This window comes from Coregonus lavaretus (assembly GCF_964263955.1).
Source record: "Coregonus lavaretus genome assembly, contig: HAP1_SCAFFOLD_1822, whole genome shotgun sequence".
Lineage (NCBI taxonomy): Eukaryota > Metazoa > Chordata > Actinopteri > Salmoniformes > Salmonidae > Coregonus > Coregonus lavaretus.
Window position 1 is genome coordinate 24,091 of NW_028162262.1, and position 17,318 is coordinate 41,408.

Here is a 17,318-nt window from a genome sequence, read left to right on the forward strand (position 1 = left end):
CCTGGCCTTGCTGCTATTCCAGTTTCAACTGTTCTGCCTGCGGCTACGAAACCCCTACCTGTCCCAGACCTGCTGTTTTCAACTCTAAATGATCGGCTATGAAAAGCCAACTGAGAGACCTGAGCCCTAGGACCATACGTCGGGACTACCGGCCGTGGTGACTCCTTGCTGTCCCCAGTCCGCCTGGCCTTGCTGCTATTCCAGTTTAAACTGTTCTGCCTGCGGTTATGGAACCCCTACCTGTCCCAGACCTGCTGTTTTAAACTCTAATGATCGGCTATGAAAAGCCAACTGAGATTTATTCCTGATTATTATTTGACCATGCTTGTCACTTATGAACATTTTTGAACATCTTGGCATGGTTCTGTTATAATCTCCACCCGGCACAGCCAGAAGAGGACTGGCCACCCCTCATAGCCTGGTTCCTCTCTAGGTTTCTTCCTAGGTTTTGCCTTTCTAGGGAGTTTTTCCTAGCCACCGTGCTTCTACACCTGCATTACTAGCTGTTTGGGGTTTTAGGCTGGGTTTCTGTACAGCACTTCGAGATATTAGCTGATGTAAGAAGGGCTATATAAAATAAAATTGATTGATTGATTGTAAAAGACCAAGTCCATATTATGGCAAGAACAGCTAAAATAAGCAAAGAGAAACGACAGTCCATCATTACTTTAAGACATGAAGGTCAGTCAATAAAGAACATTTCAAGAACTTTGAAAGTTTCTTCAAGTGCAGTTGCAAAAACCATCACGCGCTATGATGAAACTGGCTCTCATGAGGACCGCCACAGGAATGGAAGACCCAGAGTTACCTCTGCTGCAGAGGATAAATTCATTAGAGTTACCAACCCAAATAAATGCTTCACAGAGTTCAAGTAACAGCCACATTTCAACATCAACTGTTCAGAGGAGACTGTGTGAATCAGGCCTTCATTGTCAAATTGCTGTAAAGAAAACACTACTAAAGGACAGCAATAAGAAGAAGAGACTTGCTTGGGCAAAGAAACCCGAGCAATGGACATTAGACCGGTGGAAATTTGTCCTTTGGTTTGGAGTCCAAATTGGAGATTTTTGGTTCCAACCGCTGTGTCTTGTGAGACGCGGTGTGGGTGAACGGATGATCTCCGCATGTGTATTTCCCACCATAAAGCATGGAGGAGGAGATGTTATGGCGTGGGGGTGCTTTGCTGGTGACACTGTCTGTGAATTATTTAGAATTCAAGGCACACTTAACCAGCATGGCTACCACAGCATTCTGCAGCGATATGCCATCCCATCTGGTTTGGGCTTAGTGGGACTATCATTTGTTTTTCAGCAGGACAATGACCCAACACACATCCAGGCTGTGTAAGGGATATTTTACCAAGAAGGAGAGTGATCGATTGCTGCATCAGTTGACCTGGCCTCCGCAATTCCCCGACCTCAACCAAATTGAGATGGTTTAGGATGAGTCGGACTGCAGAGTGAAGGAAAAGCAGTCAACAAGTGCTCAGCATATGTGGGAACTCCTTCAAGATTGTTGGAAAAGCATTCCAGGTGAAGCTGGTTGAGAGAATGCCAAGAGTGTGCAAAGCTGTCATCAAGGCAAAGGGTGGCTATTTGAAGAATCTCAAATATAACATATATTTTGATTTGTTTAACACTTTTTTGGTTACTACATGATTCCATATGTGTTATTTCATAGTTTTGATGTCTTCACTATTATTCTACAACGTAGAAAATAGTCAAAATAAAGAAAAACCCTTGAATAAGTAGATGTTCTAAAACTTTTGACTGGTAGTGTATTATATGTTACAAAAATATTTATGGGGGATTGGAAACGATGCAGACAATTACATTGATGGAAGCCACAATCTATCTGCAATATTAAAGCTGATCTAAAACAAGAAGCTATTTTTGTTTCTTTTTGACCATTTTAATTGAAGACAATCACAGTAAGGTATTTAATTTTTACCCAGAAATTATTCGATATTGAGATAAAAACGGCTGCATTTGACCTTTAACAACTCCATATGGTTTAGCACCTACCTAGTTTGAATTGCAAACAGCCCCTTTGGATTAACAACCCCTTCCCACCACTCCCAGTTTGCCGGTTACACACCAATATGTATAAAAGGGTGTACAGCTGCTAAAAACAGAAGAATAAGGATCTGTTTGAATGGAGGTCATATAGTAATGACCTTTTTTAAAGGTAAAATACTGTGTATTCTTTGTGAAAATGGCTTTACATTGATAATTACCAAATTACAGAATGTTCTATTATTTTTTATAATGACAACCCTTATCACAGACTGTCACTATAGAGGTCCTATAATTCAATGTATTATTATGTAATAACACTTCAGCCAAAGGATCCACATGTTAACATGTACATTGAGGAAAAACATTTTGAACCCAAATAGATTAAAACATCTTTGATGTTATATTTGCTTTTTATCTTTAAATTATTTCCACTTTTCAGTATGACGACCTTAACCAGTTTATAGCCTACCAAGAGCCTTACCAAAATATTTTAGTAGCTTAAGTCTTGATATATGTACCATACACAACATGGAAAAAAATATTTGATTGAATGATCAAGTATAAACTATAAACTTAAAGCATCATTATGACAATTTTTTATCGAATGTGGTATGCAGTGCATTCGTAAAGTATTCAGACCCCTTCACTTTTTCCAAATGTTGTTACGTTACAGCCTTTTCTAAAATGGATTAAGTAAAAACATGTCCTCCTTAATCTACACACAATACCTCATAATGACAAATTTATTAAAAATAAAAACAGAAATACCTTATTTACATAAGTATTCAGACCCTTTGCTATGAGACTCGAAATTGAGCTCAGGTGCATCCTGTTTCCATTTATCATCCTTGAGATGTTTCTAAAACTTGATTGGAGTCCACCTGTGGTCAATTTAATTGATTGGACATGATTTGGAAAGGTACACACCTGTCTATATAAGGTCCCATTGTTGACAGTGCATGTCAGAGCAAAAACCAAGCCATGAGGTCGAAGGAATTGTCTGTAGAGCTCCGAGACAGGATTGTGTCGAGGCACAGATCTGGGGAAGGGTGGCAAAAAAAATCTGCATTATTGAAGGTCCCCAAGAACACAGTGGCCTCCATCATTCTTAAATGGAAGAAGTTTGGAACCGCCAAGACTCTTCCTAGAGCTGGCCGCCCAGCCAAACTGAGCATTCGGGGGAGAAGGGCCTTGGTCAGGGAAGTGACCAAGAACCCAATGGTCCCTCTGACAGAGCTCCAGAGTTCCTCTGTGGAGATGGGAGAACCTTCCAGAAGGACAACCATCTCTGCAGCACTCCATCAATTAGGCCTTTATGCTAGAGTGGCCAGACGGAAGCCACTCCTCATTAAAAGGCACATACCAGCCCGCTTGGAGTTTGCCGAAAAGCCCCTAAAGGACTCTCAGACAATGAGAAACAAGATTCTCTGGTCTGAGGAAATACATTTGCTAAAATTTATAAAAACCTGTTTTTGCTTTGTCATTATGGGGTATTGTGTGTAGATTGATGAGGGGGATTTTTTTTTTTTTAAATCTATTTTAGAATAAGGCTGTAACGTAACAAAATGTGGAAAAAGTCAAGGGGTCTGAATACTTTCCGAATGCTCTGTATATATTGTAAGCCTAATGTGATAACTATACTGAACAAAAATATAAACGCAACATGTAAAGTGTTGGTCCCATGTTTCATGAGCTGAAATTAAATATCCCCAAAATTTTACATACGCACAAAAAGCGTATTTCTCTCAAATGTTGTGCACAAATTTGTTTACATCCCTGTTAGTGAGCATTTCTTCTTTGCCAAGATAATCCATCAACCTGACAGGTGTGGCATGTCAACAAGCTGATTAAACAGCATGATCATTACACAGGTGCACCTTGTGCCTAATATGAACTGTAACTCAGTAAAATCGTTGAAATTGTTGCAAGTTGTGTTTATATTTTTGTTCAGTATAGAAAGAGCCAAAGCTAAACATTTGAGCTGTTTTCCCAGTCACAGTTTACACCTAGTTATAGACAATGGTGGAAAAAGTTCCCAATTGTCATACTTGAGTAAAAGTAAAGATACCTTAATAGAAAATGACTCAAGTAAAAGTGAAAGTCACCCAGTAAAATACTACTTGAGTAAAAGTCTAAAAGTATTTGGTTTTAAATATACTTAAGTGCCAAAAGTAAACGCAGTTGCTCAAATATAGTTAAGTATCAAAAGTCTAACTACAAATAATTAAAAATGTCCTTACATTTAGCAAACCAGACGGCACATTTTTCTTGTTTTTTATTTCTTTAAGGATAGCCAGTGTCACACTCCAACAATCAGACATAATTTATAAACAAAGAGGCAGGGATGACCAGGGATGTTTTCTTGATACCTGTGTGAATTGGACCATTTTCTGTCCTGCTAATTATTCAAAATGTAACAAGGACTTTTGGGTGTCAGGGAAAATGTATGGGGTAAAAAGTACATTATTTTCTTTAGGAATGTAGTGAAGTAAAAGTAAAAGTAGTCAAAAATATAAATAGTAAAGTAAAGTACAGATACCCCAAAAAACTACTTAAATAATACTTTAAAGTATTTTTACTTAAGTACTTTCACCACTGGTTATGGACTAAAAAACACGTCCAGGGTCGGTCCAGGGCTTTGCCAGAGTGGAAGAGGCGAAGTGAGAGGTTTTACTCCGTCCGAAATCTGTCCACAAAAAATAAGCCCACGAAGTGAGGAATTTTTGTATGGAGGTCAATGAAAGAGATTGTCGCATTTGGTCAACAAAATATGTAATTGCTAATTTGCTACGTGAGGCTTACTTGATCGAATATAAGTTTTGTAATGGTTAGGTTGTTACGACGAATGCACTGATATAAGTGTACGCACGTGGCATTTCGGCAACTATGAAAATAAGAAATGTAAATAGGAGTTGTGCCTGTAGTCATAGAGATAGATAGAGGACTCATCATGGATATAACATGCCATTGCCATTGAGGGCTTCGACCATTTTGAATTCCTCGACTGGGTGTGGATCCCTATGAGTTGGGAGCATTCAACCAATGAAGTAGAAGAAAACGGACTACTTTAAAATGAAGATAGCCGCATTGGCACTGCCCACGCTGTCACAGACGCTATAAGAGCACAGATACAAAGATGAGTCCTCTATCTATCTCTATGGCCTGTTGTTCACATGTGTATCTGCCCTCTCATTGGCTAGAATGGTCCCACCTGATCTCGCCTCCTCCCGCCTGCCTTCCATCTTTGAGGACATGTATTTCCATTGTTAGAGTGGTCAATCAACTATCTTGTCAATATATTAGACAATCTTTAACTGTGCTTAATCTGTGTCCGGGAACTGCGCCGTTATCATTTGGGCTGCGTTCAGTACAAAAAAAAAGGTGTGCAACGTTCAGTTAAACGGAAACGGTGCTGTTCTGTACGACCAGTTGAAAAACGGGAGGGGTTTGGTTGTGGGTTCAAAACGCACCGCTGCCATCTAAATACGCATACGTCACTCATTACGTACGTCAAGCCACACTCCGACACACCCACCAAACATACCTCAAAGTCTGTTCAAGAATGTTGACGAACGTTTTGGGGAAACGTGTCGTTCAGCACTAACCGTCACGCAACGTAGCAAATGTTGACTCGAACTGAACACACCCCTGGGAAACTGTGTCCCTGGCTGTCCATGAGTGTTTGGTCCTTTGGCATTGCTTAGGTTTTACTACCATCTGCTGGTTGAAACATATCTGCACATTATTCAGATTTTCCTCTTGAGTTTGAACATTAATTTATGTAACCTTGGATTGTAGTGAACATCTTTCGGTGAGTGTGACTTCCTCTCTTAATCTTTATATGTGGAAATATGTTATAGTTAATTCTAAACTCTACATATAACCACATTTCTTAATAGCACTTTAACCATTCAGAAAAGGCCTCAATCCGAACCACAATATATGAATTAACCAAAACCCAACCTAATCACAGCATCATTTTAATCTGGAATAAAAAAATAAAATAAAAAACGGCCCTGAATCAAATAAGTGCGATCAATATCTCTTTAAATAGGCTATACATAAGTTGCTAGCTAATTGTGAACCTTCAATGTTGGCCTTAGTATTGCCTGCATGTTTCATTAACTCATAAAATCAGTAGTTTTATGCTAACAGTAGAGCCCCACAGTGGAGGTGTCATATTACCCATTAAACCAAGTGGTCAAACATTCATTTTTCCGATAGGGGATGTTAGAAAAACTTAAAATAAAGGCTGTGTTTTGTGTAGGCTTACCCTGGCGTGACGTTTTGATAATCATGTAAATCTCTCTCGGACAATGTGACTTTTATCAATATATTCGGCTCTATTTACTCTCAGATTTGAAAATGCTAATTAGCATCAAAGTAGACTTCCTGCAAGTTTACAAATCCCTGCAAATTCCAGCACGTCATCTCTAGCTGACACCTTTGCTAACAGGTATTGTGTCAATTTAAAACTTGCACAAGACAGTTCACAGAATTGTCAATTTAAAGAAATGTAGCTAATTTATTAATTACTACATTTAGCTAAAATCTTAAATTAATCCAGAGATTCATACCTTTGCCTTGATTCGGCAGTCTGTCCAGATCATCATGGCATTTGTAGTTCTTTATGATAGCCACATTAGCAGCTAATTAGCATTTCATTTTATTATTATTATTATTTTTTTTTGGGGGGGGGGGGGGTAAATACAGGCAAATATATTGATAAAAGTCACCTTGTCCTAGAGAGATTTACACAGCCCTTATTTTAAGTGTTTATAAACCCCCCTATGGAAAAAATTAATGGTGGAACATTTGTTGGAACCATTTCAATGTTTGACCGCTAGGTTTTATGGGTATTATGACTCATACTGTGGTACTCTATATACTGTAACTTTTGCTCATGTGCATGGGGAGGTGTGCCCCTTTCTATCCAATGAGATAATCTGGACAGTGGCCTCTTTTGGATCAATAGCACCCCCAGAAGCAAAAATTCCTTACAGACTTTAATCGTGGTGTTCTTTGCACAAGGTAGTATATTTATGCATATACTTTGGCAGTGTTAGGGTTAGTTTGACACCTATGGCACTGGCAGACCTATTTACTGCCCTAATTTATTTAGCATATTTAAGTAGCCTGCAGGCTACTCAAAATGTAGGCTGTCATTGAAAACAATACTGCATTTAAAATTTGTCTCTTTGCAAGGACAGGCAAGAAATTGGTCATGTAGTCTAGGAATTACCCATATTTTCTGTCTCCATTTGAGGAGTAGCCTAATTTTGGTAAGAGTCCATGTTCTCAATGTCGCTCTCCTTTTTAAATTAATACATCCACTATTGAGGACGTTTTTTTTAGTTATTATTATTAACACACTCTCTAAGGACTACAGTGACAGCTTCTCGACGTTGGGATTTAGGTTTTGTACCTGTATTCTTGCGCTGATCTACACATTTTTGTGCATGAGGCACCGTTTCCAGGCCTTATCCTTTTCTTTAATTATTTATTTACGTGTAAACTGCAGTCTTGCTATCAATACATTGATGGTCGATAATTCCCATCTCTGTTGAGGGCCGAACTAAAACACCTTAATTTATTTTCATCTCAAATTGGAGTAGGCCTACACACAGTCATTATGGCCCGTCCACGGCCGCGGGAGTACAAGGCAGGAGATTTGGTTTTTGCGAAGATGAAGGGATACCCACACTGGCCAGCGAGGGTGAGTAGGTGATGCAGCCGAGCTGAAAAGCAGGGAGGCGGGGTTGCCTGAGACAATACCGCCGATGCTTTGGGATATATGCGATGGGCTCTTGCCGCCACCTTCTTCACCATGCTTGTTCGTCTTTTGCAGTAAAGTGCTTAGTTCACAGTGCACCTACCTTCATCACATATACAGCTATTGCAGCTCGCTATTTTGATACACTGCAAACCACAAGAACCAGTAATTCTTATGTTTACCATTGTTGACATTTTCCCTGTGTTTCTCAGTCAGGAAATGAGGGCGCTATTGTATAGTGTGCTACTATGTCTATTTTTGAATCCGTCTCTTCCTTACGTACGGTTTTTTCTTTTCATTTTCCACATTCCACAAATTACCTTGAATTCAAAGATGTTGCAATTGTATAGGCCTGTAGAGTAATTAGCTACTGTAGCAACTCACCGATTTGGTATAGCCTACTAGAGCTAGCCTTTATAGTCAGTCAGACTTGACCTGAGGTAACCGGGTGAGCGTGAGCCCTTTCCAGCAACAATGTTACATTGTAAGCGTTCTGGTTACACCGTTGCACTCAAGTGTTCTAGTATCTGCAACATTGTTTCAAGATACTGACACTTTATACTCTTGTTTCTGTTGTTTGGAATATGTAGCCAACATACAGCATTGAAGATATGATAGTACAGTTTACTGAAATATTAAAGTGTGTCAACAATGCAGTTCACATACACTGTTGCAGTTTGTATTATGAGTTCATTTTGAAAGATGATCTCATGAACAGATGCATCTGATTTGAGTGTTATAACAGTCTCTCTCTCTCTGTCTCTGTCTCTGTCTCTCTCTGTCTCTCTCTCTCTCTCTCTCTCTCTCGCTCTCTCTCTCTCTCTCTCTCTCTCTCTCTCTGTCTCTGTCTCTGTCTCTGTCTCTGTCTCTGTCTCTCTCTCTCTCTCTCTCTCTCTCTCTCTCCATCACCCCCCCATTAGATTGATGAACTTCCAGAGGGAGCCGTCAAGCCACCTGCTAATAAATATCCCATCTTCTTCTTCGGCACGCATGAAACGTACGCCAAAACACTACTATTTTGTCCCAAATGGCATCCTATTCCCTATGTAGTTCACTACCTTTGACCAGAGCCCTATGGGGTAAGTAGTGCACTACATAGGGAATACGTAATTTGGGACACATCCACACCTTTTCTTTGCAACTTCTTTGTATCAATACCTATTTTGTTGATAAGCAGATTACCAAAAGCATCTCCTGTGGCCATTTGTATTACACTGAGGCCTATGGTATTACACTGAGGCCTATGGTATTACACTGAGGCCTATGGTATTACACTGAGACCTATGGTATTACACTGAGGCCTATGGTATCACACTGAGGCCTATGGTATCACACTGAGACCTATGGTATTACACTGAGGCCTATGGTATTACACTGAGACCTATGGGATCACACTGAGGCCTATGGTATCACACTGAGACCTATGGTATTACACTGAGACCTATGGTATTACACTGAGACCTATGGTATCACACTGAGGCCTATGGTATCACACTGAGGCCTATGGTATCACACTGAGACCTATGGTATTACACTGAGACCTATGGTATCACACTGAGACCTATGGTATTACACTGAGGCCTATGGTATCACACTGAGGCCTATGGTATCACACTGAGACCTATGGTATCACACTGAGACCTATGGTATTACACTGAGACCTATGGTATTACACTGAGGCCTATGGTATCACACTGAGACCTATGGTATTACACTGAGACGTATGGTATCACACTGAGGCCTATGGTATTACACTGAGGCCTATGGTATCACACTGAGGCCTATGGTATCACACTGAGACCTATGGTATTACACTGAGACCTATGGTATTACACTGAGGCCTATGGTATCACACTGAGGCCTATGGTATCACACTGAGGCCTATGGTATTACACTGAGGCCTATGGTATCACACTGAGACCTATGGTATTACACTGAGACCTATGGTATTACACTGAGACCTATGGTATCACACTGAGACCTATGGTATCACACTGAGACCTATGGTATTACACTGAGGCCTATGGTATCACACTGAGACCTATGGTATCACACTGAGACCTATGGTATCACACTGAGACCCATGGTATTACACTGAGACCTATGGTATCACACTGAGACCTATGGTATCACACTGAGACCTATGGTATCACACTGAGACCTATGGTATCACACTGAGGCCTATGGTATCACACTGAGACCTATGGTATTACACTGAGACCTATGGTATTATACTGTTATAACACTGTATTATAGTGATCAGCAGATTATATAGGCCTATTATAACTGGGTGGTTCGAGCCCTGAATGCTGATTGGCTGACAGCTGTGGTATATCAGACCGTATACCACGTGTATGACAAAACATCTATCTTTACTGCTCTAATTACGTTGGTAAACAGTTTATAATAGCAATATGGCACCTCGGGGGGTTGTGGTATATGGCCAAAATAGAGAACTGCAATACTGCCGGTCTTTCACGCTCAACAGTTTCCCGTGTGTATCAACAATGGTCCACCACCCAAAGGACATCCAGCCAATTTGACACAAATGTGGGAAGCATTGGAGTCAACATGGGCCAGCATCCCTGTGGAACGCTTTCAACACCTTGTAGAGTCCATGCCCCGATGAATTGAGGCTGTTCTGAGGGCAAAAGGGTGCAACTCAATATTAGGAAGGTGTTCTTAATGTTTGTACACTCAGTGTATATGCAGAATTCCTAGACCAAAAAAACCGATTGTGAAATAATACAAGAACGTTACTTTGGACGTTACTTTGGACATCAACTCAATAGTATGAAGGTGTTCTTAATGTTTTGTACACTCAGTGTAAGTTACATTTTTGTGATGACAAACTAATGTTAGTGGTTTGGTACTGGTCATGTTGGCCTTACTTTTCACCATCTGTTGCACCACAGTGCCTTCCTGGGCCCCAGGGATCTCCTACCATACAACGAGTACAAGGACAAGTTTGGAAAGTCCAACAAGAGGAAAGGTTTCAACGAGGGTCTGTGGGAGATCGAGAACAACGCAGGGGTCAAATTCACCGGCTATCAGGTCAGTCGTGCTCCTCAGTCAATTTTTGTGGATTGACCGGCACATACAGAAGTATACAAAAGTAATCAAGATATGTGGACCGTGCATTCTGACTAGCAGTTATAACTTGTAAGCCAAACTCATAACTAATAACTTATAAGCCATCAGCAACAAGGACACACACACACACACACGAGAGTTGTATCTTAGTTGCTGATGTCTTATAACTGCTTGTCTGAGTCCAGTGTTCACATATTATGGGCTGCTGCTTGACTTTGGTGTAGTCATCTCCTGGAGAGTTTGTTATAGAAGAGATTTCTATTTTATTTGTTTTGTTGTTAATATGTTCTCAGTTGATCTCAATAGCACATCAGTGAATAACGTCTGCTCACTGTACTGTTCTGTAAATTTTTCTCATATCACTATGAAGCCAAAGGTATATTTTCCACTTCTTTTGGACAATAAAGTTGTATTCTATTCTACTCTATTCTATGTTCTCAGGCTATCCAGCAGCAGAGTTTTTCCAAGACGGAGGGAGAAGGAGGAAACGTGGCAGACGGGAGCAGTGAAGGAGAGGAGGGAGATTCCATAGAGGAGGTGGAAGATGACAAAGTCAAACTGAAGGAAGACCGGGCCGGGTCCAAACGGAAAAAGACGGCCTCCTCTAAGGTACAGGTTATCACAAACGAGTTATCAGACTCTAACCTGTTATTACACTCTATCACACTCTAAACCTGTATAACTCATCCCTAGTCCTGGATGTGTTAGTGCTGGGCTATAAAAAAGCCTGCACAGCCTGTGGGTCCCCAGGAACAGGGTTGAAGAACACTGGCTTAACCTAAGTGTCACGATGGTCTTGGGCGTGTTATGATTTTTTTTAGTATGAGATGGTTGCCAACAGGGTAATTTCAGGGGCATCTCTAAGGGTGCATCTCAAAACTCTCAAGAGGCTTCCTCTCCTTGCCTCCTCTCCTTCATCTGCACTGACCAGACAAGGTGAAAGCAATATAATGGATGCCTTCCAACCAGATATCTGTCTTCACCTGTTTAGTAATGTCAGCTAAATGAAGCAAAGGATAAAATGAGAGGAAGCCACGTTAGACTATTGAGCTCTATCTCTAGTCTCTCTGGAGCTATAGCTAACCTATAGGTTAAAGGTGAGAGGTCAGAGTGCAGGTGCTTATGTTCAGGGGAGCAGTAAGGGGGGGGGGGGTACAATCACTCACAGCTTGCTGTTGTAGGCTATCACAAGCACCTGTCACTACCCATGTTATAGCCTACTGTTACATTTCATTCCAAGTTGTCAGCTAATCTTGAAAAAGACAGATTATGAAGTCAACTAGGAGGGTTGAGAAACACTGATAGTTCCATTTGAATGGTGTTTCATTCATAAGGACAACACAAAGCCTATCGGCCTATATAGAGGCGGGGAGGTTGTAGGTAATGTTACTGTGGTGTCGATTCAGGCCTGGGTTGAAAAAAGTCACCCACAGCCCCCTCCACCCTGTCCTCGCTTAGCAACCACTGTTGCCTAGCAACTGGGCTCCATTACGCACATCTATTGGATGGAATGTAACATTCCAGAAGACCGACCTCAGCCTCTCAAATTGGAATGGTCTAACTCATACTTACATTACACAGATGGCAATTTTCTTGCTTTAGTCCTTCAAAGCGCTGGCTATGCTTTTACTGTTTTGTTTCTCAGTGCAAATACAGCTGTTATGTTTAAGCGCACACAGCATTTGACCTGTGTTCTTTATATGTGTAGTGTGGTGTAGTGAAAGGGAACAGATCAACATCACACACTGAGTTGAACTGAGCTACAAGGTCATGCAGAGCAGATGTTATGTTAATACATTATGATATACTAACAGGGATGTTATGTTAATACATTATGATACACTAACAGGGATGTTATATTAATACATTATGATACACTAACAGGGATGTTATGTTAATACATTATGATACACTAACAGGGATGTTATGTTAATACATTATGATACACTAACAGGGATGTTATGTTAATACATTATGATACACTAACAGGGATGTTATGTTAATACATTATGATACACTAACAGGGATGTTATATTAATACATTATGATACACTAACAGGGATGTTATGTTAATACATTATGATACACTAACAGGGATGTTATGTTAATACATTATGATACACTAACAGGGATGTTATGTTAATACATTATGATACACGAACAGGGATGTAGATCTTTTCTATCAGATTTGAGGTAATGAGGACAATGACCTGATGAAGCCTGACTGGGGGTTGGTTGAAACATTATTAGCCATGCTCATTTATTCAGATACCTTACAGAACATTTTGGAACCAAATATTATAAAAAAATGTATCCAGTCCAGAGAATAATGGATGCATTAATTAAACTTCATTAAATACTTACTTTATTGTTCAATGAGGCGCTCTGTTTACCACATATTGCAAGACTGCAAATCATCTCTCTGAAATGTAATGAAATAATTATTGATACAGTATCATGGAGTCTAGCTATCCACTAGCTAAGCACGTCCATGTAGTGTTGCATGAGTGCTGATCTGACAAATAAGCACCTCATCACTACCCGCACACAACAGCCCCCTGGTTACAACGTCCCCAGGAAGGAGTTGTCCTCAATAGGTTCAGAACTGGCCATGGCACATGCCTCGCCAACTTCCACCGATGGGGCATAAAAGCAAGCTATGGCCTGTGGGGTGGAGCAAACCATGCACCACATTCTTTGCATTCACTAAATAAATAAATAGAGCTGATCTGTGTGTGTTGTCCCCAGAAGTCGTCCAAGCTGTCCAGGATCTCGTCTGGAGAGGAGGATCTGGAGGACGGGAAAGAGGAGGATCAGAAGAGCGGATCAGAGGGGGGAGACCCCGATAACGGCATCATCCAGAACACCACTGACAGCAAGGTGAGCCGCCCAGGGGGGATAACAGGGTTGGGGACAATTCTAATTAATGTCAGTCAAATCAGGAAAGGATTTGAATTTAAATTAAAAATAAATATGTTCTCCTTTTCAATTTATTGAGAAGTCATTGAAAATATATGAAAGTTTTACAACAATTAAGTCGGAATTTCAGTCTACTTGACTGTCTTCAATTTGAATTGACCCCAACCCTGGTGGATGTAGCCTGATCCCAGATCTGTTTGTATGGTTGGCGTGACATTGACCCTAGTTGACAAGACATTGCTGACACATTTCAGTCACAGATATGTTTATTCCTTCCTTAGTACCACAAAGTGATAGTGTGGAAAGATCAACACTTGATTACTAATTTATTTGATTTAGCAAAGATTAAAATGGAGCTGAAAATGTTGCAGATATTGTTCATTCAATGCACAAATACTGACACCAGGGGGCATGGTAGCAAAATAATTGTTCAGATTCTGTTTGACATCTTGTATCATTCAAACAGCATTATTATGTCACTTCATTGTGTCCTGTGTCACTGTTAGATACATGTTTCTTATGAGTATTCTAATTCTTTAATAGGATCTTTTTCATTGACATTATTTCTGCCTTCTCTTCCAGAACCAGTTGCTGAGAGAAGAACATTAGGTGCCGTGGACACCTGCAGACGGAAGGGAAGGTATTCATTGTTGCTGTCATGTGAAATTGGAACGGTCAAACTCCCATCATCACCACCTCTAGCACGTCCTGTAATGGGCCATTCACTTCTAACTCTATGTAAAAAATAACATACATCTACGACAGTATATCACTAAATCTGTACAATTCTGCTTCAGGCCAACAGACTCACACCCAGGCTAGACTACAGCCAAAGTAACTAGCTTCAAAACCACACACACACACTTGTGTCCTCGTCTCGTCGAAATCAGAACACCACATTTAATATCCAAACAGTGTAAAATAAGCATAAATCGATATTTATATTGACCCTTAGCCTCCACTATCTGATTAATCCATCAATGATGTCATAGAGGTAAACATGTTAGCTATGTTTGATAAAAATTATATGAATATACAGTCTAATATACTCCCTTGTGGTCTATGATGATTGATATATGTTGGGTATTGCAGTGTTGTGATCATACTAGTTGTATCTTGGATTTGCTTTTCTAAAACAATGGTTTAAGGGGAGGGACTAGCTTATGGTTGCAAAATTCCGGTACATTTTCAAAAATGTCCAGTTTTCCAGAAATCCTGGTTGGAATATTCCTGTAATCAGGAGGGAATAAGCAGTACATCCGGGGATCATACGACTGGAATTTATGGGAAACCTGGGATTTTGGGGAAAGTTACTGGAAATTTGTGTTTAACTGACTGTATAACATTATCCATATCACTCAGCACTGTATGTAACCTTCAAAAAATGAATGGAAAAATACATAGATAAATGTACGAAGTGTTGTGCACAAATCGAGTTACACATTGTAACTCTGTATAACTCTGTAACTCTCTATCTATATATTTTACTTTGGCTGTAGAATATAGGGCCAATATTCTACCTGACTCCTCTAGCTAACTACTCGTCTGCATCCCAAATGGAACCCTATTCCCTACATACTGTAGTGCACTATGCTGCCTTCATCTTTCTATGGGAAGTGATGAATCGGTTTTAACGTGTGTCAGTAGAATGGGTTATGGTATATTTTAAAAGCTTTTTATAGTGGCATGCTCAACTGTTGTACACAACTACCTAGTTATTTTCTCAACGTTTTCAATTATACTGAACAAAAATGTAAACGCAACATGTAAAGTGTTGGTCCCATGTTTCATGAGCTGAAATAAAAGATCCCAGAAATGTTCCAATGCACAAAAAGCTTATTTCTCTCAAATGTTGTGCACAAATTTGTTTACATCCCTGTTAGTGAGCATTTCTCCTTTGCGAAGATAATCCATCTACCTGACAGTTGTGGCATATCAAGAAGCTGATTAAACAGCATGATCATTACACAGATGCACCTTGTGCTGGCGACAATAAAAGGGCACTCTAAAATGTGCAGTTTTGTCACACAACACAATGCCACAGATGTTGCAAGTTTTGAGGGAGCGTGCAATTGGCATGCTGACTGCAGGAATGTCCACCAGAGCTGTTGCCAGAGAATTGAATGTTCATTTCTCTACCATAAGCCGCCTCCAACGTCATTTTAGAGAATTTGGCAGTACATCCAACCGGCCTCACAACCGCAGACCACTTGTAACCATGCCAGCCCAGGACCTCCACATCCGGCTTCTTCACCTGCGGGATCGTCTGAGACCAGCCACCCGGACAGCTGATGAAACTGAGGAGTATTTCTGTCTGTAATAAAGCCCTTTTGTGGGGAAAAACTCATTCTGATTGGCTGGGCCTGGCTCCCCAGTGGGTGGGTCTGGCTCCCAAGTGGGTGGGCCTATGACCTTCCAGGCCCACCCATGGCTGCGCCCCTGCCCACTCATGTGAAATCCATAGATTAGGGCCTGCTGAATTTATTTCAATTGACTGATTTCCTTATATGAACTGTAACTCAGTAAAATCATTGAAATTGTTGCATGTTGCATTTATATTTTTGTTCAGTATACCTGCTGTTTTTCCATTCACACTTCTTCCACCGTGCAGTGAAGGAGAAAATAAGACATAACACAACAATGTTTGCAAAGCACCTTTTTCAGACGATATATTGGTTTTCATCCTTCGGCATTTATGACATGTTGGAAACTCAGAAATACAAGCTTCCGAGTGAAAAGAACAACATTTGAACGGCCCTCCAAGTAATTACAAGTGGGAAACTCGGGTATCATTCCTGTGCTCTGACTTCTCCGACATGCTGACCTCTGACATGCTGACCTCTGACATCACCTACTAAGGAAATTACCTCCATAACAACATTTTCGGCAGTTAAATGCAACAACAAAACATTATCTATAAAAAAAAAAACGTGCTATTTATATATTTTTTTTAACACTATAATTTCTTTACAAGCTTGATAGCTGTACTTTCATTTGTGATTGATGCAGCTTGTTTGCCATTAACCAATCAGCGTTCTCAACCAGTTCAAGGCACGTGAATGCACACAACTCGTTGCTCCAAGTGTACAAGTCATATTTTCAGAGTATCCAACTTGTCATGAATGCAGCTTTAGTGTTTGGTGTAAAGTTGGCATCTGGCATGCTGGAAAATTGTGTTTTCTGCCTTGGTTCATCGTACTGTTACACACTCCCATCAACGGGATGCCAGTTGCCTTCTTTCCTTCCTATTTCTGTCTTTATGAAAAAATATATTATATTTATTTTTTGACGATAGTTGATTATAACACTGTGTGAAATGTAAACTCATACATTTTCCTTTTTTTGTTTAAACCTTTCAATCTTTGTCAATGCACGGAATTGGAACATGTTTTACATTTGAAAGGTTTGTAGTTTAAAGTAAACTGTTTTTTGCTGTTTATGGACAATACTTTTACAGAATAAACTCATTGGAATGCACTCAGTGTTTGCAAACACTGATTATTTGGATAACACAG

At 40.2% G+C, this 17,318-nt stretch overlaps 1 protein-coding gene across 3 annotated transcripts; it reads left to right on the top strand.

The window, feature by feature from the left end:
- The first annotated feature begins 6,917 nt into the window (after positions 1–6,917).
- On the top strand, positions 6,918–17,280 carry LOC311119411 (hepatoma-derived growth factor-related protein 3-like). Of its 3 annotated transcripts, XM_084194111.1 has the most exons (7): positions 6,918–7,049; positions 7,634–7,734; positions 8,712–8,788; positions 10,707–10,845; positions 11,326–11,493; positions 13,633–13,764; positions 14,386–17,280. In XM_084194111.1, exons 2-7 carry the CDS (start codon positions 7,651–7,653, stop codon positions 14,410–14,412), a joined length of 627 nt encoding a protein of 208 aa, XP_084050237.1. In that variant the 5' UTR covers positions 6,918–7,049; positions 7,634–7,650; the 3' UTR covers positions 14,413–17,280. The 3 variants fall into 3 exon arrangements, with proteins under 3 accessions (XP_084050237.1, XP_084050238.1, XP_084050236.1); XM_084194112.1 differs by lacking the exon at positions 6,918–7,049 and having other exon boundaries at positions 7,066–7,734; positions 13,636–13,764; XM_084194110.1 differs by lacking the exon at positions 6,918–7,049 and having other exon boundaries at positions 7,069–7,734.
- The last annotated feature ends 38 nt before the right edge of the window (positions 17,281–17,318 follow it).

What these genes read in the sequence shown, in the direction of transcription:
- LOC311119411 (XM_084194111.1), top strand. Translation starts at nt 7,651, where the DNA reads ATGGCCCGTCCACGGCCGCGGGAGTACAAGGCAGGAGATTTGGTTTTT. An exon ending in TCAAATTCACCGGCTATCAG is followed by an intron (nt 10,846 to 11,325) that starts GTCAGTCGTGCT and finishes CTATGTTCTCAG; the next exon opens with GCTATCCAGCAGCAGAGTTT. An exon ending in AGAACACCACTGACAGCAAG is followed by an intron (nt 13,765 to 14,385) that starts GTGAGCCGCCCA and finishes CTTCTCTTCCAG; the next exon opens with AACCAGTTGCTGAGAGAAGA.